The 22,909-nt window shown below is 51.2% G+C and overlaps 1 protein-coding gene across 4 annotated transcripts; it reads right to left on the bottom strand.

The window, feature by feature from the left end:
• Nucleotides 1–393: 393 nt before the first annotated feature.
• Nucleotides 394–9,111, bottom strand: LOC123345030. 4 transcript variants are annotated; one of them, XM_044981582.1, is made up of 6 exons: nucleotides 8,981–9,111; nucleotides 5,702–5,805; nucleotides 3,890–4,057; nucleotides 2,852–3,154; nucleotides 1,629–1,670; nucleotides 394–796 (listed from the first exon to the last, which is right to left on the bottom strand). In XM_044981582.1, the coding sequence occupies exons 3-6, from the start codon at nucleotides 4,011–4,013 to the stop codon at nucleotides 735–737; spliced, it is 531 nt and encodes a 176-aa protein (XP_044837517.1). In that variant the 5' UTR covers nucleotides 4,014–4,057; nucleotides 5,702–5,805; nucleotides 8,981–9,111; the 3' UTR covers nucleotides 394–734. The 4 variants fall into 4 exon arrangements, with proteins under 4 accessions (XP_044837517.1, XP_044837518.1, XP_044837519.1 ...); XM_044981583.1 differs by having other exon boundaries at nucleotides 3,890–4,042; XM_044981584.1 differs by lacking the exon at nucleotides 8,981–9,111 and having other exon boundaries at nucleotides 3,890–4,092; nucleotides 5,702–5,774.
• Nucleotides 9,112–22,909: the final 13,798 nt, after the last annotated feature.

Here is a 22,909-nt window from a genome sequence, read left to right as displayed (position 1 = left end):
AGTAACAGGCCTCCTTCCCCCAGGGTTGCTGTGAAGTGCTGAGGGGCCGGTGAATCAATATAGCCCTGACTGCCAGGGCTTTCTTACAATACGTTTTTGGTTATTTTAAGGACTTTCAGTCATCAATGTTCCCTCTAATTTTTTTCATCCATGTGCGGAATACATTGTGTTATGTGCACCAAGGCATGGGCGAATGTGCGCCACAAGTGGAAACAAAGAACCTAGATATTATATATATATATATATTAAAATATATATTAAAAATATATTTAAAATGACCAGATGGATAATTACTCCGGCCAGCCCAGGTTCGGCATTTTAGGACTCAGTACTCAAAGAATTAAATGTAAGTGTAAGAGAAAAATAAAAATGACGAAATGCATAGAGCAGTCAAAACATTAAAATAGCACTCTTTGAAAGAATAAAATTACAGAGAATATATGTGCATGGCAGGAAGTACCGCGTAGTAACAACAATAATAATACAAGTTTGTGTTGGGAGGTGAGTGTGAAAGGGCCTCTGTGTGTGTGTGTGAGACAGAGTCTGAGTGACACAGATGGTGTGTGGTTACCAGCTTTCAGGAGGCCCTTAGGCTGCAGGGAGCTGACTCCTGCTGAGTTGTTTGGTTACTGTTCTGGGTGTTTGTGGGTGAGTAAAGAACTCTTCATACGGTGAAGCTGCTCCCAGTTACGCGTCTCAGGTTCGTGCTTTAGCTCATGAGCAGAGATGCAAATCTACGGCCATTGGAGCAGACTCAAGAGAGGAAACATACACCAGTACCAGGCCGCCGCGGCACCTGCATGTAAAGGAAGAAGGGCACAAGTGCTGTTGCAAGCCTGACTCCTGAAACTAAACTGGCAAGTACCTTAATGGTGTCTACCTAGCCACAAGTTCTCTCTTCTGTCTGGGCTTGCTGAGGCCACCTGGGCTAAGTCACAAAGTGTTTACCCAGGGTGTCATTTAGATTGTCATCAGTAGGCTTCAGAGTGAACACCACATTGGCAAGGAGGACATTATGTCTCTTGGAACTATGGGGGCGGGAGACAGTATTCTTCCTCTGGCTGATGTTACTTCTTGCTAGAGACTCAGGTCCAGCTGTTATCTTCCCCTAGAGCGGATGTCACATACAAATGCAGGGGAAAATCCAGGCAGGATGGCCTTGGTTTATTTTTAGCTTTGGGCAAATCTCTCACACTCTGTGAGATAGTCCCTGCCCCAGCTGAGATCAGGGCCCCATTGTGCCGGGCGCTGCACAGACACACAGCGAGAGACAGTCCCTGCCCCAGCTGAGATCAGGGCCCCGTTGTGCCGGGCGCTGCACAGACACACGGCGAGAGACAGTCCCTGCCCCAGCTGAGATCAGGGCCCCGTTGTGCCGGGCGCTGCACACAGACGTGGTGTAAATTGCCCCAGTCTGAACAGATAAAGGAAGGATTCCTCTCCTCACTTTACAGCTGGAGGGAACTGCAGCCTAGAGAGATGAAATGATTTACCCCAGATCATAGAAGGTGCCTATAACAGAGCTGGGCATGATCCAAGCGCCTTCATTACAAAGCCAGCCTGACTGCCCTGAGACCCCGCCCCGCTCCCTCCCTGCCTCCCAAGCCTCCTCCCGTAGCTTCACTCACCCTTCTGATGAGCGCTGCTTTGGGACCGGCTGCCAGAAGAGCCTGGAAGGAGACAAGAAGGAGCAGAGGTGTCTCAGGGCGCATCCGATCACGAGGAGCCAGAGGAATCCCACGGACTAAGACTGAACTGGGCAGGGGGAGGGATAGCTCAGTGGTTTGAGCATTGGCCTGCTAAACCCAGGGTTGTGAGTTCAATCCTTGAGGGGGCCATTTGGGGATTGGTCCTGCTTTGAGCAGGGGGTTGGACTAGATGATCTCCTGAGGTCCCTTCCAACCCTAATAATCTATGATTCTATGAACGACTCCCCAGTCAGTTCATTGGGCTCCTGGCCTGCCTTGGACAGATCACAAGGTTGCCCTGCCTAGCGCAATGCGAGGGCTCTGGGGCTGGTCAGTGCAACTACCAGCACCCAGCGCTGCAGGGGAGAGCGGGGCAAATATGGCATTAGGTGGGCAGAGAGAATTAAAGGATTTCATGAGCTGTACAAGCTCTCCGTGCTGCATGGGAGGCACAACACAAATGGAGTGAATACAGCAAGGCAGTGGCGGATTGCCACATGGGCTAACAGGGCCTGTGCCCAGGAGCCCCAGCCAATTTGGGGCCCCTGGAAAAATCTCCCTCTGCCACTGAGGCCCCGGGGTTGGAGGATCTCTCGCTCCCCGCCACGACACTGGGGCTGCGGTGGGGGCACAGAGCATCTCGGGGCCACAGTGAGTTGGGGGGGGGGCCTTGAGGAAGGGGCAGAATGGGGCAGGGCTGCGGGTGGAACAGAGATGGAGCCCTGGAGAATAGAGTGGGGGAATAGAGTGGGGCAATGGGTGGGGCCGCAAATTGAAAGGGCGGGATGGGGTGGGGCAGTGGGCAGGGACACAGGGGAAGGGAGGGATGGGGTGGCTGCAGGTAGAATGGGATGGGACAGTGGGTGGGGTTGGGGGTGGAACAGAGTGGGGCCGTGGGTGAGGCCACATGTGGAAGGGGATGGGGCAGGGGGTGGGGCCACCAGCAGAAGGGGGGCAGGATGGCAGGTGGAAGAGGTGGGAGGGGTGGGGCTGTGGGCAGGGTCGCACATAGAAGGGGTGGGGGCGGGATGGCAGGCGGAAGGGGTGGGAGAGGGCCACGGTTCCAGTGCTGGGAGCCCCCCACTTACTCCAGAAAATTCACACGCTCCAGCACCCACGCCAAGGATTAAACTGGGACACAGAGTCCAGCAGGCAGAACTTACCCACCACTGTCAGCGTTATCTGAGCCAGGCACGTTCCACTGGTGTCTTGAAATACATAATTCCCATCAGCCCCTTGGCTCACGCTCTCCACCATGAAGGTGCCATTAGAGACCGAGACTTGCTCCTGGAAGTCGCTGCTGAGCTTCGTCTTGCCCCCCTTAAAGAAGCTGTAGACAGGATCCCATTTCGAAGTCAGCCTGTTCTGCTTGCAGAGATCCAGGGTGGTTTGTGATGTGTTAAGGGAGATGTTCACCGAGCCCCCTTTGGCGACAGATCTGGACACATAGGAGCAATCTCCAGGGCCTAGACAAACAGCGAACACAGAGTTTGGGTTGTTTGGAGGAAGCCTGGGACGGTGCAGAAACAGCCTGTTGGGGGCAGCAGGAACATAGACGAGAACACAGTAGAACCGACAGGGCACTGAACCGGGACTCTGGACTCCTGGGTTCCAATCGGAGGTCTGGGAGGGCAGTGGGGTCTAATGGGTTGGGCTGGGAGACAAGACTCCTGGATTCTCTCCCTGGATCTGGGAGGGGACCGGGGTCTACTGGGTTAGAGTGGGGGGTGAGGGGGCTGGGAGTCAGGGGTCCTGGGCTCTGTGGACTCTAGGTGCTGACTTCGGGAATGCTCCGGGGTTGAAGCACCCACAGAAAAAATCAGCCACAGTTGATCAGTGGGGCTGCAGATCAGCTGTTCGGCAGGGCCACCGATCAGCTGTTTGGCTGCTGCAGGAGGCACTTGGGGGAGGGCAGAAAGCAGTGAGCGGTGGGCGGGGGTCTCGAGGGAGGGGTTGGAGCGGGGGCAGAGTGAGCGCAGGGCCTCAGGGGGAGGGAGTAGAAGGGGTGGGAAGCAGTGGAGCAAGGGTGGGCCCTTGGTGGAGGGGGTGGAGCAGGGCAGGAAGAGGCGAGCAAGAGCGGGGACTCGGAGGAAGGGGCAGAGTGGGGGCAGAGCAGGGTGGAGCACCCCCGGGGAAAAATAAAAGTCAGCGCCTGTGCTGTGGACTCAAGGGATCAGCGTTGTACCAGGCTTCCTCCTTACTTGGCGCCTTCTCTGGACATTGGATATCAGAGACAGCGCTGTAAATCAGCACGCTGAGCAGCAACCCCCTGGGGATTGTCATCCGGAAGCCCCCGGCCTGTGCGATCCCGTGCAGGGGAGCCATAGCAGGGGATGAGAGCTGGACTCCTTCGACTGGATAAGCCGATCCCGGGACAGGAGAACAAGAAAAATCCCGTTAGATGCTAGAAGGAGCGCAAACGGTTAGCTGGAGAGAGAGAGACCGAACACAGAAATTGGATGTGTTACTGAAGAGATGGAAAGTCACAGAAAGCAACCCACGTCACTGGGGCTGTTTACTTGCCTTATAACAAGCATTGTTTCTACTTACAGGAGGTTGAGTAACTTTAGATTTGTGCCAGGGTAAATAAAATTGGCATCCAGCCCCGACTCAATTAACTCCACTGGGGTCACTCTGGGTTTACTGGGGTGGAGGGGGCAACGAATTAAGAATCCAGCCCTGACCCCCGCTGACTGCCATGGGGTCAGGCTGGGTTCCCTGTTAGGGTTGGTTTAAATATTTCCATCAAAACTGGCTTTCAAGGGAATATTAGATTTTCATCATGATGATTTTTTTGCAGTGTTTGCCCTGAACATTTTTGACTTTTAATTCAGAAAAGCAAAATATTTTCAGTTGCCTAAAAACAGATTCCTCCCTCCCCACTACACACAGATTTTTTGGATTTTCAGCAAAGTCAACATTTTCCATGTTGCAGGGAGCAGGGCCGGCTCCAGACCCCAGCGTGCCAAGCGCGCGCGTGGGGCGGCATTTTGCCGGCAGGGTGGCAGGCGGCTCCGGCGGACCTTCCGCAGTCTTGCCTGTGGATGCTCCACCGGAGCCGCGGGACCAGCCGCCCCTCCGCAGGCACGTCTGCAAGAGGACACCAGGAGCCGCAGGACCGGCGCCCGGCAGCGCGCCCCCCACGGCATGCCGCCCTGCTTGGGGCGGCCAAATTGTTAGAGCTGCCCGTGGTGGGGAGGGAGAGCCACTTCCTGACCAGTTCTAATTTACATCAGTTACAGTCCTGTTTGAAAACTCCCAAGCCATGGGGGTTGCCCCACCTCCCTGGAGGTGGGGGAGCGTCTGAGAAAGAAGTTGGAAAAGAAATCTTTTATCGGTGTCACGGCCCCGCCCCGTTCAGCTACGGGCAGAGAAAGCTCCCAATCCATATCTGAGACATCCCAGGAGACTTCCAGTAAAACCAGGGAAGATCAGCTATTCACGAGGCTTTGAGATCTCCCGATGGAGAGCGCTAGGTACGTTTATTAGCTTCAGTAACACCCGCTGAGGATCCAGCCACTGGATTTGGGAGCTGCATGTCCTGGCTGCTTGCGCCATCCCATGATCGGAGGTGGATTAAGGTCTCCTGGGGCCCTAGACTGGAACAAGTTGGGAGGGGGGAGCCCAGCCCTAGAACCGCGGCCCCACCCCAGCCTTTCCGTCTGTGGCCCCGCCCCCATTCCACCCCATTCTGTCCCGTCCCCACAGCCCTGCCCCCATGCCACTCAGGGCCCCACCACATTCTTCCCCGCCCCCACTCGGTCCTTTCTTCCCTGCCCCCACCCCGCTATGGCCCCAGGGCTGGTAATCTGCCACTGCCCATCCTCTGCATTGCTCTTCCGCCTCACACGACTGCCCATTTCCAGCTCCACACGTCACTACCTCCCCAGTGGTTCCCCTAAGTTGCTTGTCCCGCCCTCTTATGTCCCCCCCATCCCAGCTTCGGGGCTGGAGGAGGGAAAATGAGTGTGGGACAGAGAATCAGGAGTCATTCAGTGACAGGGGTCCCTTACCAGTGTTTAGTGCAGATGCCGGTAGTACGCCCAGATCCGGAGAACTCCCTTGAAGTTAACGTTCCGTGTTTGAACAGGGAGACTGGAAAGGGGAGGCTGCTTGTCTGCAAATATAAATATGGAAGAGGAAATTCCTTTTGCGTGACTCTGTATTTTCCTACCGCTGAGGTTGCCACACAGAGAGATGTAGAGATTCCTAATAAGTCACAAGAGACTCCTGAGATCCCTGGACTTCCTACAATTAACTCCTGATTGAACTAGAGAAAAAAAAATTCAATCTTGATTGTAAAATTGCCGGTGCTGGAGAATCCACCCCGACTCCTGGGTAAATAGTTGGTTCATTACCGTCACTGTTAAAAAAGTACACCTTACTTCCAGTCTGAACTGGTCTAGCTTCAGCTTGGACCGTGCGAGACCTTTCTGTGCTAGACTGACTGATTATCAAATATCTGTCCCCCTATATAAGTGCTCATAGCCTGGGATCAAGTCACTTCTTAACCTTCTCTTTGTTAACGTTACCCTGTCTCGGTGACGTGAACTGGGGATGAGGTTACTGTGCAGCCCACTAAATAACAGCTCCTACCAGGAGAAGAGCTCAGACTGGGGGGATCCATCCCAAAACCACTATCCTTAGCGCAGGAGGGTGGTGTGGTGGGGGGATGTGCCTTTATGGGCTGAGCTTCCCAGACAGGGAGTCCGGGAAGCACTTGTTGCTATCAGGGTGGAGACACTTTGTACCCCACTCGTCTTAGCAAATGTTAGTAGGAGACCATCTAAAAAAAAAAACCAACAGGTGGGACTCTCTAGAGTTACGCAACAATAGAAACAGATCTGCTGTATCTGCCAAGCTGGGAGCTACCGTTCCCGTCAGCCCCCTCGCTGCTGACCTATGACCCTCCAGAGCAGCCTAAGCACCCCATCAGCACAGGAGGCACCATAGAGCCCAGAAATAAATTAAATACTTGGGATGGAGTGTGAGAACAAAACGGGGGAACCGGATGGGAACGCCGAGCAGAGAACCCCAGACAACGCCCACTGCCTTGCAAAGCTACATCCGTGGATGCTGCTCAGAGGAGCTCTGTCCAGATGTGTGCGGGAACCAGTGGATGGGAAAGACCCCACCCTCACGGAAAGCGCCCCATGAATTCCCGCTGCTCCTTCCTGGCCTGTTTGAAACCCAGGACAGCCCCCCAGAGTTCAAGGCCCGCCCTGGCAGTGGGGGCGGGGCTACAGGCCATAGAAGATGACTGTTTGTGTGGGACAAGGAGAAAACGAAAGTAAAAACAGGAATGGGAGAGTTCAAAACTAGGCACTGGACAATGAGTGCCGAGCAAAGCATCCCGGACACAGCACCTATTGCTCTGTGGGGTCAGCGAGTCCCACCCAGAGTTCAAAGGGGAAATCGTAGAGAATGCAAAAGGCCCAGCTGTTGGGAGGTAGAGGTGGGTGGACATTTCCCTGGGAGGTGGGGGTTTGCAGGCTTCCCTGGGGAGAAGGAGGAGTGGATTGGAGGGGGTGAGCAGGTGGGCTGCAAGCCAGACCCAGGACAGAGGCTGCTGACAAACGAGGAAGAGGAAAAAGGAAGGGCTGGGTCACGAAGGGCTAAGATGGAATATTTTGATTGTGTGTTTGACCGTTTGGACTTGAACTCCGGAAAGGACGGGCTTTTTGTCATGTAGGGCTTGTTTACACTTGAAAATGTACTGAAATAACAACCCTAGAATAATGATTCTGGACTGGCTGATTCAATAGCATCCCCTGTGTGGAAGCTTTTATTCTGGAGAAAGGGCGTCCACATGGGGGGTTTATACCAAAATAGCTATTCTGGAACACTATGTGGGTAAACTCCCATGGGCAGACAAGCCCTTAGCAAGAGGGTTAAGGCCTAACAGTGCTGGGACATGAGAGACCCATCTCAAGGGTAACTAAGGCAAAGGGTAGGCCTGAAGCCAGCTGGGGTAAGGTCCCTCTTCCAGGAAAGTGGGAATAAATAATATGTGGGCAGCAACTCAGGAGACTTGGCTCCTATTCCTGGCTCTGCCACGGGCCTGCTGGGTGACTGCAGGCAAGTAACCAGCGACGGACGCTCTGTGCCTCAGTTCACCCCCACCCCCAGAGGATAAAGATACTGATTTCCTTTGTAAAGCGCTTTGAGATGTACTGATGCAAAATGCTAGATATGAGCTAGAGATTATTATTATTATTATCATCTTGCTAAGGAAAAACTTCATTTAATCCACAGCCTTAGGTTGTGAACATGAAATTAACTATGTCACGGTCATTCGTAACGACTGATGTCAGGCACTCACACCGAACAATCACCCAAATAAATCAACAATTGTGAAAGTAACAGTGTCACGAGCTCAAAATAAAATAGGCCGTCAGTGACAGCAAAGCACAACACTGGAATTAGTCACTGGGATGCGTTAGGTAATATCCTGAAAGCAAAAACTGAGTCATTATAATTAAGCCACAATGTTGATCAAAAAGAAGAGGAACCGTCGGCGATGGGGTTAGCAGCTGAAACTGCTTTGAACTCGCTTTTTGAGGTCAATCGCAAGTGGGAAGGTATTTTCAATGGGACTCAGGGACCTCCAATTCCTATTGATTTTGTTAATTCAAATCCTCCCCAGCTGGCTTTGAACCTCTCTGCTAAAATCTCTCTGGACGTAACCACGATGAATAACAGAGCAACAGCAGCCTATGGACCAGCGGCTGCTAAGAGTACTTGCAAATATTTCCTACTTTGATCCTGAAAAATCCAACACCCGTGGGAGAAATTCTGGTCCCATTGATGTCAACAGCAAAACTCCCGTCATCCTGGATTTCTTAAGTGTATAGAGAGCATAAGACAGTGTTTATTTTGTTTGACTGAACTGGGGAAGGCTTCTTCTCGGTTGAGGCTTAAAGGGGAAGGTTTTTAAACTACTGGCCCTTGATTCGATCTGCTGTATTTCAACAGCACCAAAAACTTGCTCCTCAGATGAATGATTTTGGTAAACCTTTTGGATAAGAGATTTATGCCAATGATGACTTAGCACCATCCAGACAGATGGTGATGCCATGTGAGGTAGGGAGAGATCACCCCCAAAACAGCCGTCAGTTTGTTGGGAGAATTGTCCCAAGATTCTCCTCCGAGTGCCCCCAGCAAATCTAGTCATAAAGGGGAAAAAATAATCCGAACAGAACTGGATCTACTGCTATAAACAGACACAGCGAAGGGAAGCAAAGTGAAGCTAATGACTGAATCCAGCCTTTGACCTGAATTCAGTTTGTTACCTTGCACCAGTTGAACTCCAACCGTGTATGGATCAGTTTGTATTCGGGTCTTCCATCCTCCAGACACCTTTGTAAGCCGGAGATCCCATATACTCCAGTTCCTTGTCCAGCCTCTGTATCCTTGACTGATCTGAGTGTTACTGGAAACCAGAGCTCAAGAACCACCCCTATCAGTGACTCAGAGGGAAAATGAAACTGATTTCTTTTTCTTCTCTTCATGAGATACCAGGTCAGATCTTTATGATGGTCATCCAAAGTGGCCTAAATTTTCACCAGAGTCTTTACCAAGACATTGCAGACTCCATGGCTACCTGGAACCTCAAAGGTAGTGTTTCTCTCTGACATGGACCTTGCTCCAGTGACCCAGGTCTTTGTCGCCTCCAGATTAGCTCGACCACCAGAAGTCCAGTTGCAAAAGGCAGCTGGTGCAGAATACAGCAAGCCGCTCGAGAAGGGAGTGAAGGAACGCACCGGGAGCACGTGACAGCAGTGCTCTGGATGTTGACCAGGTTCAGAGTGGAGTTGAAGGTGCTGAGTTTGACAGAGAAAGCTCTAAAACAGGGCCAGGCCTGAGGGCCACATCGGGTTTCAGAAATTGTGTGGAGGGCTGGTTAGGGGAGGTTGTGCCTCCCGAAAGAGCCAGGCGTGGCCCGGCCCCCGCCCCCTATCCGACCCCCCCTGATGGCCCCCCGAGGCCCCTGCTCTCTGTCCCCTGACAGCCCCCAGACGTCCCACCCCAACTGCCCCCCCCGCCACCCCATCCAACCCTCCCTCTCCTTCCAGACTGCCCCCCCAGGATCCCTGCCCCCATTCAACCCTCCTGTTCCCCACCCCACGCTCCGACCCCTATACACACCCCCGCCCCTTGACCACCCCCCTGAACTCCCCTGCCCTCTATCCAACCCCCCTCCCCCACTCCCTGCCCCCTTACCGCGCTGCCTGGAGCACCGGTGGCTGGTGGCGCGGCTGCACCAGGACAGACAGCCGTGCCGCACAGCACAGAGTACCGGGTCATGCTGGGTTCAGCAGCTGTGCTGTCCTAGGAGCTCACAGTCCCACTGTCCAGAGCATTGTGCCGGTGGCACAGTGAGCTGAGGCTGCGGGGTGGAGGGGGGACAGTGAAGGGAGGGGCGGGGCACTAGCCTCCCAGGCCAAGAGCTCAGGGGCCTGGCAGAATGGTCCCGCGGGCCGGATGTCACTCACGGGCCATAGTTTGCCCATCTCTGCTCTAAAAGGCCCCAGGCTACAGCCCGGGCTTAGTGTACGGTGTAGACATAGTCTGAGGCACTAGCCTAGGTTCAAGTCTTTGCTCTGACACAGATTCCCTGTATGAACCTTGGCATGTTTCTTAGCCTCGCTCAGTCCCCCATGTGTACAATGGGGATCACAGCACTTTCCTGCTTCCCAGGGGCATTGGGAGAGGCAATACATTAAAGACGGTGAGCTGCTCAGATAGTACAGAGGTGGGGGACAGATAAGTCCCTTAGACAGCAGATATCCCCACTGCTAAGCTCCTGGCTGTGATGAAAATGAGCCATTTGCTCTAACTCATCTGTTTCCTGTCTCTAAAATTCACCCCCTCAAAAAGCTCAATTTATTCGAAGACCTCAGAGCAACTTCTAATGGTCAATGAGCGAATCAGGAGCTGGGTTGTTATTTATTGCGTGGAGTGGTGGTTGGATATTGGCAGTGGGTGAATCCAGGGCCACCCAGAGGATTCAGGGGGCCTGGGGCAAAGCAATTTTGGGGGTCCCTTCCATAAAAAAAAGTTGCAATACTATAGAATACTATATTCTCGTGGGGGCCTGAGGCAAATTGCCCCACTTGCCCCTCCCCTCTGGGCGGTCCTGGGTGAACCCACCCTTCCCCATCGTCCTGAGGCCCCACCCTCTCTGCCTGCCAGAGCCCCGAGTTCCCATCCTCCACCACACCACAGCTGGCGGACCCTCAGCCTGCCCCAGCTATGCTGGCCAGCCCCCCAGTGCCAGCCCAAGCCACTGGCCCCAGCGCTGGACTGGACCCGGGCCACTGACTGGAGCTGAGTGAGCCCCCGCCGGCTTGTGGATAGAGAGGGAGGGTGGGCGGGGCCTCAGGGAAGAACATGGGCGGGGCCATGGCCTGGATCACGGGAGGCGTAGCCTGCCCTGGCCTTTGACACCTGCCACCCATGAGGTTGGACTCAAAATCCGACTCCCCTTAAGGTGGGAAAGAAAATCCTGCTTGTACGAAGTTGTGAACCAGCATTTTGGACACTCCCTGTTTGAGAAAGGCAGGGGGAGGGCAAAGAGGGACGGCTTTTGCTTCGGAGAGCTGCTGTAGTACAGGAACTGTGTTCAGGGCTGTGAGAGCGAACCTCTCTCAAGATTTCATGCAGCCTTAGGAAACCTCAGAGACCACCGCAGGCAAATTAGCACGGAGGCCTGTGGTCTCTACGTCAGCAGTCACGCAGAGCTGAGAGACAGAAACCAAACCATTGTCCCTGCTCTGCTCTTTCCAGCCGAGAACCACAGCTTGCTTTGCAAGGGGAAGCTAACATTAGCCCCAGACGAGTTAAATGAGGAACAGAGAGTTTCGATGGCTTGCCTGAGTCAGTGGGGGAACAGACAATATAACCCAGGTGTCCTGACTCTGATTCTAGTGTTTGTGTTTTACTGTATCTTTTATCTCCATCTCTAACTCACCTGTCACCATAGGATGTAGGCGCCATTTATGTGAAGCAAGATCTGCCTGCTGCTTATTCCTGTTAGAAAACTGAAGTCCACCTGGATGTGGTCTGCATTGAAGAAGCAAATGGAGCCTTGCCTGTCTCTTTCTTTGTCTCTTGTCCATGTTCGTCTTTCTGAATCTCCCACTCTTTCCATATGGGCCTAGTTATCAAAGGTGGACACTTTAAATTGAGGCATTAAATGGAAATTTGGCCACAAGAGTTGGGTTGAAGATTCCCCCACTGTTTGCCTACAGGCAAGTGTGCAGTGGTCACACGTGAATGATGCAAGACATGGAAGGACAAATTAATTCTAAGTTTAATGAAGGAAAGATGCCATGGTCAGGCCTAGTGAGGCCATGTCCTTACCAAGGTCCTTGCATGTCACATCCTCCAAGCATGGTCCTCACAACTCGTTACATCCATGCATAGTCCTAGCATTTCACAGCCTCCATTCCTGGCTCTTGCATCTGGTCACATCCATGCATGTGCCTGGCATCTTGCAGCATGCATGTGTAGCCCCTTCCCCCTGGTTCACTGGCCCAGTATGAGATTGTTCAAGAGAAGGAATGCCTGGCCTGCCTTGTGACTTTTTACACAACTTACAGGAAGTGGGCCTTAGGCTCCTTTGTGTGCTCTGCGTTGTGCGTCAGTGTGTGTCCACCTCAGACCCACTCAGATAAACCACCAGGAACAGGCTTTATTCTGTAAAGAACATAGAACAGGATTATAGTCCGGCAACCTCCTCTCTGTTTGCCTGCTACGTGCTCCCAGCCCGGTCAGGGCTGAGACCCCAGGCTGGGAGGGCAGAGGGTACATCTGGCAGGAACCAGGACATTCTCCCACCATTTGTAGTCCCTGCCGTTTATAGTCCACAACTTGTCATTCCCAGGGCTGCTGGGGAAGCACACTGGACCTTGGGTTACACATGCATCAGTCATGCAAGGTCCTTTCCCTTTTGTCAGTACAGGTGCAGGGTGAAAGCTAAAACTCTGTTCCTGGAAAAATGATGGGTGTCAGAATCAGGTGCATAATAAAAAGCAAGTTCTAGCCTTCACTCTGGGGAGAGTAATCTCTAGCCATGATAAACACGCTGGCCTAGCAGAGCTGCATCCACGTGCCTGGAAGCTTGAATCTGGCCCAGTGTCAATACAAATCTAGGATGACGCAACATTAATAAAGTACGTGCTTCCAGGTTAACTGACGGCTCTCAAAAAGCAGTTGTCAAAGGGGAATATCACTGGATGGAGGTGTTCATGGGTGGCAGGTATAAAAGGCCAGGGGAGGCTAAGCCTCCCTTGGTGGAGCCGCTGCTGCCCGCCGCCGGATGCCTGGACCATGGCGGCCCCGTCCGTGCTCCGCCTTGTCCCCTCCCTCACCTGCTCCTTCCCCAATGCCCCCACTGCCTACCACTGCCTGGCTGAGTCCCTCCTTGCAGCTCTCCTCCACCCCCTCCCCAGTGAGACCTGCCACTCGCTGCAGCCCTCCTCACCCCCTGCCTCCGTGCAGAAGGGGTGGAGGAGAGGAGGGACGTGGAAAGTGTTTGTGTGAGAGGGCCTGAGCGCGAAGGGAGCCAAGCGGGGGAGGGGGCAGGATCTGGGACAGAGTGGGGGTGGGGCCTGGGCAGAAGAGGTGGAACAGGGAGCTAACCTTCTCCGTGGGAAGTTTCACCCGCCGCCCATGGAAGTGTTCCTAGCTAGGCCTGACGCGATTCCACACCTTCATCAACGATCTGGAAGGAAGCCTAGAATCCTTGGCTGCAACCATTTATGGAAGACACAAAGACTGGTGGAACAGTAATTACCGTTGAGGAGCAATCTCATTAGCGTGGTAAACAGGGCCCATTCAAACAAAACGTGCGTTAAAACGGCCAAACTCAAGGTCGGACATGTAAGACCAACGAATTCAGGTCAGACCTATGGAATGGAGGACTGTCTCCTGGAAAGCAGTGAGCCAGAAAAGAATGTAGGGGTTATAATGGATGAACAGCTGAATGTGAAGTCCCGGTGTGATGCTGTGGCCAAACGGGTGCTCCTTGGATGTATAAAGAAGGGGGAAGTGAGCAGGAGCTGGGGGGTGATTTCACCTCTGCGGACGGCACTGGGGAGACTGATAACAATGTGCCAGTTCTGGTGTCCATATTTTCAAAAGGACTTTGGAAAATTGGAGGGGGTGCAGAGAAGCACCACAACAATGATCCAAGTGTAACCCACACACCTCCTGGGTGTGGTGTTCTGTCCCATCCAGTGGCACTGAGACCACTTGGAGAGAGACAAAATGAGTCTGCTCTAAGCCTTAGCTACCGGAGAGTTGGCTTTTAGCTCATGCGGTAGCGGCTCATGCACTAAGCTCCAGAGGTCCCAAGTTCAATCCTGCCTGCTGATGACCAGCGTTTGTCGGTGTTACACAAATGTTGGGAAAAATGCCTCATAATGAGAGAGACTTACAGAGCTTAATCTATTTAGATTACGAAAAAGGAAACCGAGGTGACTTGGTTACTGGGTGTAAGTACCTTCATGTAGAGAAAATACTAGCAGAATCTATAATCTAGCAGAAAAAGGCAGAACAAGAACCAATGGCTGGTAGCTGAAGCCAAAGATATTCCAACTGGAAATATGGCCCAGATGTCTAACAGTGAGGATCATTAATCCTTGGAACAAACTCCCAAGGGGAGTGGTGGATTCTCTATCTCTTGAGGTCTTCAAATCAAGATTGGATGCCTTTCTGGAAGAAATGCTTTAGCCAACATTGGGCTCAAAACAGGAGTAGGTAGGTGAAATCCTCTGGCCTGTGATAGATATACAGGAAGTCAGATGAGCTGATGGTCCGTTCTACCCTTAACATTATTAATAATTATCCCATCACTGGGCACTATGTACACCTATCACCTCTGGCTAGAGGTAGCCGTTTTAAAGAATATGTCTCCCCATCTGTACGTGCTTGGGCTCCCGGGGAGAGGAAGCGTGACCTCTGAGACACGACTGTGTGCACACAGAGTAAAACACGCGACAAGGAAGCAGCGGGTTGAGGTTTGCTGGCGTGCGTCATTCAGATAAGTGGGGAGGGAGTGAAGTGAGCCTTGAGCTGTGGTTTGCTGCTCTCTGATTCTCTGTAGGTTCACTTGTCTAAACTCAAAAAGTAGCACCAGTTTAAGACAAATCATTTTTAAGTCAGTTTAGTGAAACTGGTGCTACTGTTTTAAATCAGTTTACACCCAGATCTCACTGATGTAGCCTAATGAGGCTCTGTCCCGCCAAGGTGGCTGGGGAAGCTGATAAAAACGTTTCCTTTTCTCAGCCTTTGATTTGGAGTCAAAGGGTTGTGGTTTTGTTTAATAACAAAAATACAGAAACACAGTTCCTTCCTGTTGCCCCTGCCATGCACACACCGAATGTGCTGATTCCTGGGTCACGCTATTTGGTGTTTCACTTCTCGGTAAGTAGAGGCAAGTGTCTGGCACTCATGGTTAGCTCTAGTCATGATTTTTTTTTGGTTGACAAATTGTTTTGTCATTGAACTATACCGAGCTGTCAAAACTAAAACTTTTGCAGGGAAGGGTCAGTTCTGAGAAATGTTTTTTTGTCTTGAAAAAAAAAGTCGATTTTTTTTAAATGATTGAAATGGAAATTTAATTTTGTCAACATTTTCAGTGAGGAGGAAAAAAAAATAATCATTTTCCAACCTGTTCTAATTTGTAGCAGTTTGGCTCATCTCCGTGACTTTAAACCTGCAAGATTAAGCAATACAAGTAGGCTTGGCAGAATTCAATTTTCTTTTTTTAAATAATTTTGATGGATAATTTTGATGTTTATTTTAAGTGGGTTTTTTTCTATTTTTATCTATTTGAATTTTCACAGTTGTGCAAAGTTATGGGCTTTAAGCTTTTATTTGTATTGATTTAAATTTTCACAGTTGCCCAAAAATATGAAGGAGGTCAGAGAATAATTAATTAATGGCAGTAAATGTTGAGATTCAAAAAGCTAACGCTTTGTAACTGTTAAAGCACAAACTGTCAACATTATAAGTCAGAACATACAAAGTCAATATCCTTCAATCAAACTCTGTTAAGTTCGCAAGCTGTATTTTGCTTACTTTGCCTGTCTGTAAATTTTGATCATCATCAATGGAAATATTTTGTCATTTGTTTGTGTGTGTGTGGTGGAATCGAGGTCCACTGGCATTTACAGATAAAAAAAAATCTACAGCCATAAATATCAGCAAACTGATTTTACATACAGGGGTTTGCAGGAGTTGAGCTAAAACTACTTCTGTTTAAATAGGTGCAGCTTGTGAGTGTAAACAAGGCCTAGATTCCCCAGCTCCTGGACTCCCGGGATGATATCAGAATCTTAGCTTCTATTGACAAAACAAAAAATTGTCAAGTCTTCATTATTGTGATGTATCTATTTGTCTATACCAAATAAATAATCATTTGAAAAAATACTGAGTGTTATACTGTAATGCTACCTAACGCTAAGAGATGTTTACTATGGGTTCTCATTAGTTGGCTGAACTCTTAGGATTGTGTCAAGATTACAATAATGTTATGGCGGAAGTCAGCTGGTGACACTGTTACACATAATCTTGTATAGTCTCAACATGTGACCAGACATGGGGTTTCATTGTTTTTGTGATACAGATTATTTTGGAGGCAATCTGTTGGTGGCGGCAAGAACATTTATTCCCTGCTTAAATCTCTAACTAGAATCAATTATTCATAAGAACATAAGAACGGCCAAACTGGGTCAGACCAACGGTCCATCTAGCCCAGTATCCTGTCTGCCAACAGTGGCCAGTCCCAGGTGCCCCAGAGGGAATGAACAGAACAGGGAATCATCAAGTGATCCATCCCCTGTCGCCCATTCCCAGCTTCTAGAAAATTCTTCCTATTCTTAATGTTTATTACATGAGTGCCCAGGAATGAAACAAGATTGGGAACCCATTATGGTAGGCAATGTAAAAACCCAGAGTAGTAGTAGACAGTCTATTCTTGGGGCTGACCTGAGCATTGTTGTTTGGGCTGAGAATACCAAAAGAGGGGATTGCCTGTGTGCCATTTGTGACATACCTGTTCAAGGACTATTGTACATAGTGTAAATGAACAATTTATACTAAGAAAATACATAAATTCTACATCGCTGGTTTTTCCTCCAATAGGAAGATGATCTGTAAAGCCCTGGATTCTACTGCCGTTCATCAGCGGGATGAAACTGGTGTGAGCGGTGGGATACTGGAGAAGAGAAGCAATAGTTAACAGGTTAATCCTGCAAATATTTAGTTCTAGAGCTGGTTGAAAAACACTAATAATCAACACTCACATTCTGTTTTTGGCATTCAAAGCAATTTACAAATAACGTTTTAGTGAAAAGCTTGAAAAATAAGCTTGTCTGGCTAGTTTTCCAAACAGACACATTTTTCCACTTTTTGAAATCTGTAAATTTTATATGAATTTTTTTCATTTTGAAAACATTCTTCTCCCACCCCCATTCCCAACAAAGCCAACCAATCAAAAATTAGCCTGAGAAAATGAAAACGATAGCTGAAAATGTTTGTCAAAAACAAACATTTCAGGAAAAATCTAAAATGTTTACGTCATGAGTTTTGTTTATGAAAAAAAAGTCAATTTGTGGACAAGATCCACTCCAAAAACATTGACCATCTCAGCTTAATATGAACAGATGCTGGAATCTGCTAGTAGAATAGGCGACTTGTTACGATGACGGACCGTATTTCTGTTGTAGGAGCAAAGAATGGGATTGGGCACACACTGACCACTAATGGCAGGAAATATGGTAGACTGCTTATTACAATGAGGGATAGTGGTTCTATAGAAGGTCTAAACTATGGATGGATGCTGATGGCAGTAATGGGATACCTAGCTTGACACAAAAAGAGATACTATCTAGAGTAGGAACAACATATAGACAAATGATGACCCCTACTAGTAGAAGAGGGATAGGTAGTACTATACAATGATACAATAAGGGTGCATATACACTTGTGACTGTACACAGTTGTGCATTGTTGTGCCCTAACCCTTGATCAGCCAGATCTGAGCTCCTGAAGGAGAGTGACGTGCATGAATGCTAGCACACATAAGGGGTGTGAGTATGTTCAGGCCTCTGCTGAGGCCTGGCCCCCTATGTGTTCTACCATGCAGCAAGGACAGGGGGGAAGGGGAATGTACCAGGTCGTGGATATCGCTAGTCCTCCAGGGCCGTCCCCACAATTCACTGATGACATAGACAAAGAAAGCAAAAGTAAAGAAACAATGAAGATATCAGATACCGAGCGTGCTTTTACGACTCCCCTCATAGTTACCACATGCACGTGTGGGAGTAGTCACACCCTGGGAGTAGTCATGCGTAGCACTTCGTAAGAGCTGTAGGCAATCATGGCTACATCTACATTGCGGCAGTTGCATCGGTGCAACTGTACCACTGTAGTGCTTGTGGCGGAAACTCTCTAAGCTGATGGGTGAGAGCTCGCCCATCGATTTAATAACTCCTGCCTTTGCGAGAGGGGTAGCTATGTTGGTGGGAGAAGCTCTTCTGCCAACATAGCACTGTCCACACCAGCACTTGTGTCAGTATAAAACTTATGTCCCTTCAGGGTGTGGATTATTCCCGACATAATGTATACCAAAGTAACCTGTAGTGTAGACAAGGTCTTGGTCAGACATAATGGTGAAGAAGGAGTGTGTGAAGTCACTCACCAAACCTTACAGAACTGTTTTTGAATTACTTCAGTAATACTTAAATGCTCCCCATAAACCACCTCAAAACAGAACAGTGAACATGCAACTAAAACATTATGGTGTTATAGTACATCAACAGTTCTCTTAGCACAAAACCACATCCAAAGGTGTTAACCGTGAGGACCTCCCACATCAGTCTGCTTTCACTTAGTACATTACTGGCAGCTGCAGGGGATTGAAACCCACCAAAGTAAGTTGTTACACAAGTGTGCTTCAAGGGTCTATTGAGCTTTTTCAGCACCACCACAGCATCGCAATACTGGGCCTTGCCACAGTCCCAAGTCACCTGTTAGCTCAGCTCCCCACCCTTTCATGATGTTCAAACACACAGCATCATGAATTCCCCTGGACCATCAGGAACCAGGAGCAGTGTGCATACAGGTGGGGTCTGGCTTTGGAAAGAAATTCTGTCCTGTTGTGGAAGTATTCTCGTTTAGCTTCATCTGCATCTTGCTAAGCACAGCATGCTGATATGATCCGGATTGGTCACATTGGCAACAGATGGGTCCGGAGGCATCGCCAACGGGCTTTCAGATGCCCAAAGGGGCGCTCCACTCCCATTCGGCAGCTACTCAGTCTGTAGTTGAATGCCCTTTCTCTTGGGTTGGCGTTGTCAGGGTATGGCTTTGTGAGTCACGGTAGGAGCAGGTATGAGGGGGGTCTCCCAAAATAAATGCTGGCACAGAAGCTCCATGAATAATCACATTATTTCTGGGGAATAATGTCCCCTTTTCCCCATGCGGTACAATCCCAACCTCCTGAGCACCCTGGCATCATGGACCTTTCCCATGTGTCCAAGGTTGGTGTTCATGAACTGATCCCTGTGGTCCACTAAAGCCTTGGAGAACCATGAATAGCGTCCTTTTCAGTTCACAAATTGACTGGCCCTTTTCAGTGGGCAAAGTACAGGGATGTGTGTTCCATCGATGGCCCTCACACAGTTCGGAAAAAACTGTCCACTGAAATCCTGCTATAATTTCAAAGACTTTCAGCCCCCTGTGGATAACCCACAGTAGTAAAACCCTGGCACACCTGTTTAATCACCACCAACAGGTGACTTTGTAATTCCAAACTGGTTTGCAGCCAACCAGTATCTGTCAAGTGTTGCCAGCTTGCAAAGCACTGGAGGGCTGGTGCGAGCTCCTTGCTCAACTCGATGAAGGTCTGCTTTCTCATTCTGAAGTTCTGCAGCCACTGTTTGTCATCCCAGGTTTCCAAGACAATGTGGTCCCACCACACCACGCTGGTCCTCCGGGACCAGAAGCAGCAGTCCACAAATGGGCATACCATTTCAATCCTGCATTTAATGATCCATTCCATGGGTCCCCAGTGGAGTTCCATTTCTGTTCTGAAACAGTTGACTTTGCTGTCTCCAATTTTTCTGGACCAAATTTGTCCAGCGGTCTGCAGTGTAGCGCCAATGAAAATCTGTCCAGCAATCAGGAGCAGAAACACATCATCCCAGTGGCACTGGAACAATTTGTCCAATGGGGGCCATTGAACCAAACTGATGGAAACCTCTTCAAGCCACATGGTGCGGCAGCACCCCCAGCACCTCTAGTTCCAGTTGCCCTGAATCCAGTTAGCACGGGTAACACTAGCAGTGAAAAGGGTGACAGCCCAGGCTTCAGCATGAGCTAGAAGCAGAGTACACACCCAGGGCCTAGCTCGGGCTCTCTAGCCAGCACTGAAGGCTGTGCTGGGCTATCTTAATTGTTATTGTTACCCACTCTGATGGGGTGCAGTCACCTCTCGCGAGCGCCCCCTGGTGGAGTGTGTGTGGGCCTGCACTTTCTTTCCCTGTAGCCCTTCTTGGCCTTAGGCCCTTAATTAGTCCCATGGTCTCGCAATGGTCCCAGCCCTGGTATTGGGCCATACTCCAGGGCTTCCCCTTAGAGTGAATGTCCTCACCTCATTTCAGGCCTCAGCTCTCCTGCTGGGCCACTAAAGGGGTCAGTTCCCCTTCTGGGGTGCCTCAAAGTCAGGTCACTTCCCCCTGGGGCTAATGTTGGGGGGGGGGGATCCAGGCCTGCTCACTACTCCGGGTCCCAGCCCAGGGACCCTGTAAGTAGCAGCCATCTGGTGTATCCCTTTAGCTAAGCTGCACCACTTTTCTAATTCCCTGGGCCATTTCCCTGAAGCCCCCACAACATCACCACCCTTACCTCGGGGCCTTGTCATGATGAAGTCCCAGCAACAAGCCCAGAGCTCCTTCTCGCTCTTGCAGCACGGCCCTGTCTGAAGACCTACAGCTCAGTCAGTCACCCTCCTCCAGCTCCAGCAAGGAACTGAACTCATTCTGGCCCTGCAGCTCCTTTTATACTAGCCTGCTGGGCCCTGATTGGCTGTGTCCCACACAGCCACTCTAGGCAGCTTGGAGGACTCTCTCCACTGCCCTTTTCTGGGCCACAGTGTGGCAGGGCCATGAGGCCTTCAGCAGGGGGCCTCAGAGGGTCTGGTATACCCCATGACACCCACCCGAGCTGGATTCAAGCTAGCTTAGTTTGGGTAGCCCATACACAGCTTTTGCTGTGTAGACATACCCAATGTTAGTGGATTTTTTCACTGATTTCAGCTCGCCACTCAACAGCTACCGACAAGGTTTCACCAGTGGTTTTAATTCTACAGATTCTTCCCTGACTTCGCTGGTATAAAATCACTGTAGGGGTTTTGTTCTCAGAGAACATTGCCCTGGAGCGGGCTGTGATCATTCTGAGCCTGCCAGGTAAGTTTCAGAGTGAATCTGTTTCTTACGCATATGTACCAAAGGGTTGTCCTATATCCTGGAGCATGCAACAGGAGCCTTTCAATGACTTCAAGGGGCACTGGGTGAAAGCCTGCATTTCCTGTTGTCTTGGTTATTCTGCCTACATTGTATTTACTTTATGTTCCTCAGATGCAGGGATAGTGACAGGATCATGAAATATCCCCTTGAACAGGATGATAAAGCTCCTACCATCCAGTTCTGGCAGCTTTCACCATAAAGAGGAGGACACTCATATGCCTTAGAAAGAACAGGAATACTTAAGACACTTTTAAAATAGGAGACATACCTATCTTCTAGAGCTGGAAGGGACCTTGAAAGGTCATTGAGTCCAACCCCCTCTCTTCACTAGCAGGACCAAGTACTGATTTTTGCCCCCCGATGGATTGAACTCACAACCCTTAGCTTAGCAGGCCAATACTCAAATCACTGAGGTATCCTTCCCCTTCACCCTGGAGACTAGCAAATTTATTTGAGCATAAGCTTTTTTTTTTTTTTGTGTTAGTCTCTAAGATACCACAAGTACTCCTGTTCTTTTTGCGGATACAGACTAACATGGCTGCTACTCTGAAACCTGTATATTTGCCTTAATGTTTTATCACATGTATCCTGTAGCTCTGCTATGACACAGGCAGATGGCGCAAGAAACAGAATTAACTAGTAAATACTATTCTGAGCAGGGCTCTGAATCTGGCAGCAGGATGGTGAACATAGAATAAATGCTTAGATTAGATTTAGATATACAGTGGAACCCATTTATCTCGACCTCGGTTAACTTGCCAATCCTATTAACTCGAGGTTTTACAAGTGGAACCGCCAAACTCCCTCTTTATCTTATGGGCTTCTCATCCGTTATGTCGATTTGCCCAACCCTAATATCTCGAGCCCGGCTCCCCGCGTCCCCAGCCGCCCGCTCCCTGGCTCTCCAGCCGCGCGGTTCCCCAGCCGCCCGCTCCCCGCGTCCCCAGCCGCCCGCCCGCCCCCGCATACCCGGTCCCTGCCCGGCCCCGCCCGCCCGGCCCCGCATACCCGGTCCCTGCCCGTCCCTGCCAGCCCGGCCCCGCATACCCGGTCCCTGCCCGTCCCCGCCAGCCCGGCCCCGCATACCTGGTCCCCGCTTTGCCTGCCGCCTGCCCGCCCGGCTCCGCTTCGCCGGTCCCCGCTTTGCCGCCCGCCCCTCCGCCCGGCTTCGCTTCGCCGCCCGCCCGCCCGTCCCCGCATACCCGGTCCCTGCCCGTCCCCGCTGCCCGGCCCCGCATACCCGGTCCCTGCCCGGCCCCGCCTGCCCGGCCCCGCATACCCGGTCCCTGCCCGTCCCCGCCCGGCCCCGCATACCTGGTCCCCGCTTCGCCTGCCGCCCGCCCACCCGGCTCCGCTTCGCCGCCGCCCGCCCGGCCGCCCGGCTCCGCTTCGCCGCCCGCCCGCCCCGGCATACCAGGTCCCTGCCCGTCCCCGCCCGCCCGCCCGGCCCCGCATACCCAGTCCCTGCCCGTCCCCGCCGCCCGGCCCCGCATACCCGGTCCCTGCCTGTCCCCGCCCGGCCCCGCATACCTGGTCCCCGCTTCGCCTGCCGCCCCCCCGCCCGGCTCCGCTTCGCCGGTCCCCGCTTCGCCGCCCGCCCGTCCGTCCGCCCGCCCGGCTCCGCTTCGCCGCCCGCCCGTCCCCGCATACCCGGTCCCTGCCCGTCCCCGCCGCCCAGCCCCG

This window comes from Mauremys mutica, chromosome 12 (genome assembly GCF_020497125.1).
Source record: "Mauremys mutica isolate MM-2020 ecotype Southern chromosome 12, ASM2049712v1, whole genome shotgun sequence".
Lineage (NCBI taxonomy): Eukaryota > Metazoa > Chordata > Testudines > Geoemydidae > Mauremys > Mauremys mutica.
This window is presented reverse-complemented; position numbering and strand designations above follow the sequence as displayed.

Bases quoted from the DNA above. Each gene is read 5' to 3' on its own strand.
- LOC123345030 (XM_044981581.1), bottom strand. From the start codon at position 5,226: ATGCAGCTCCCAAATCCAGTGGCTGGATCCTCAGCGGGTGTTACTGAA. The intron at 4,043-5,168 runs GTACCTAGCGCT...CGGCTTATCCAG, and splicing joins TGTTACTGAAGCTAATAAAC to TCGAAGGAGTCCAGCTCTCA. The intron at 797-1,628 runs GTGAGTGAAGCT...CTTTACATGCAG, and splicing joins AAGCAGCGCTCATCAGAAGG to GTGCCGCGGCGGCCTGGTAC.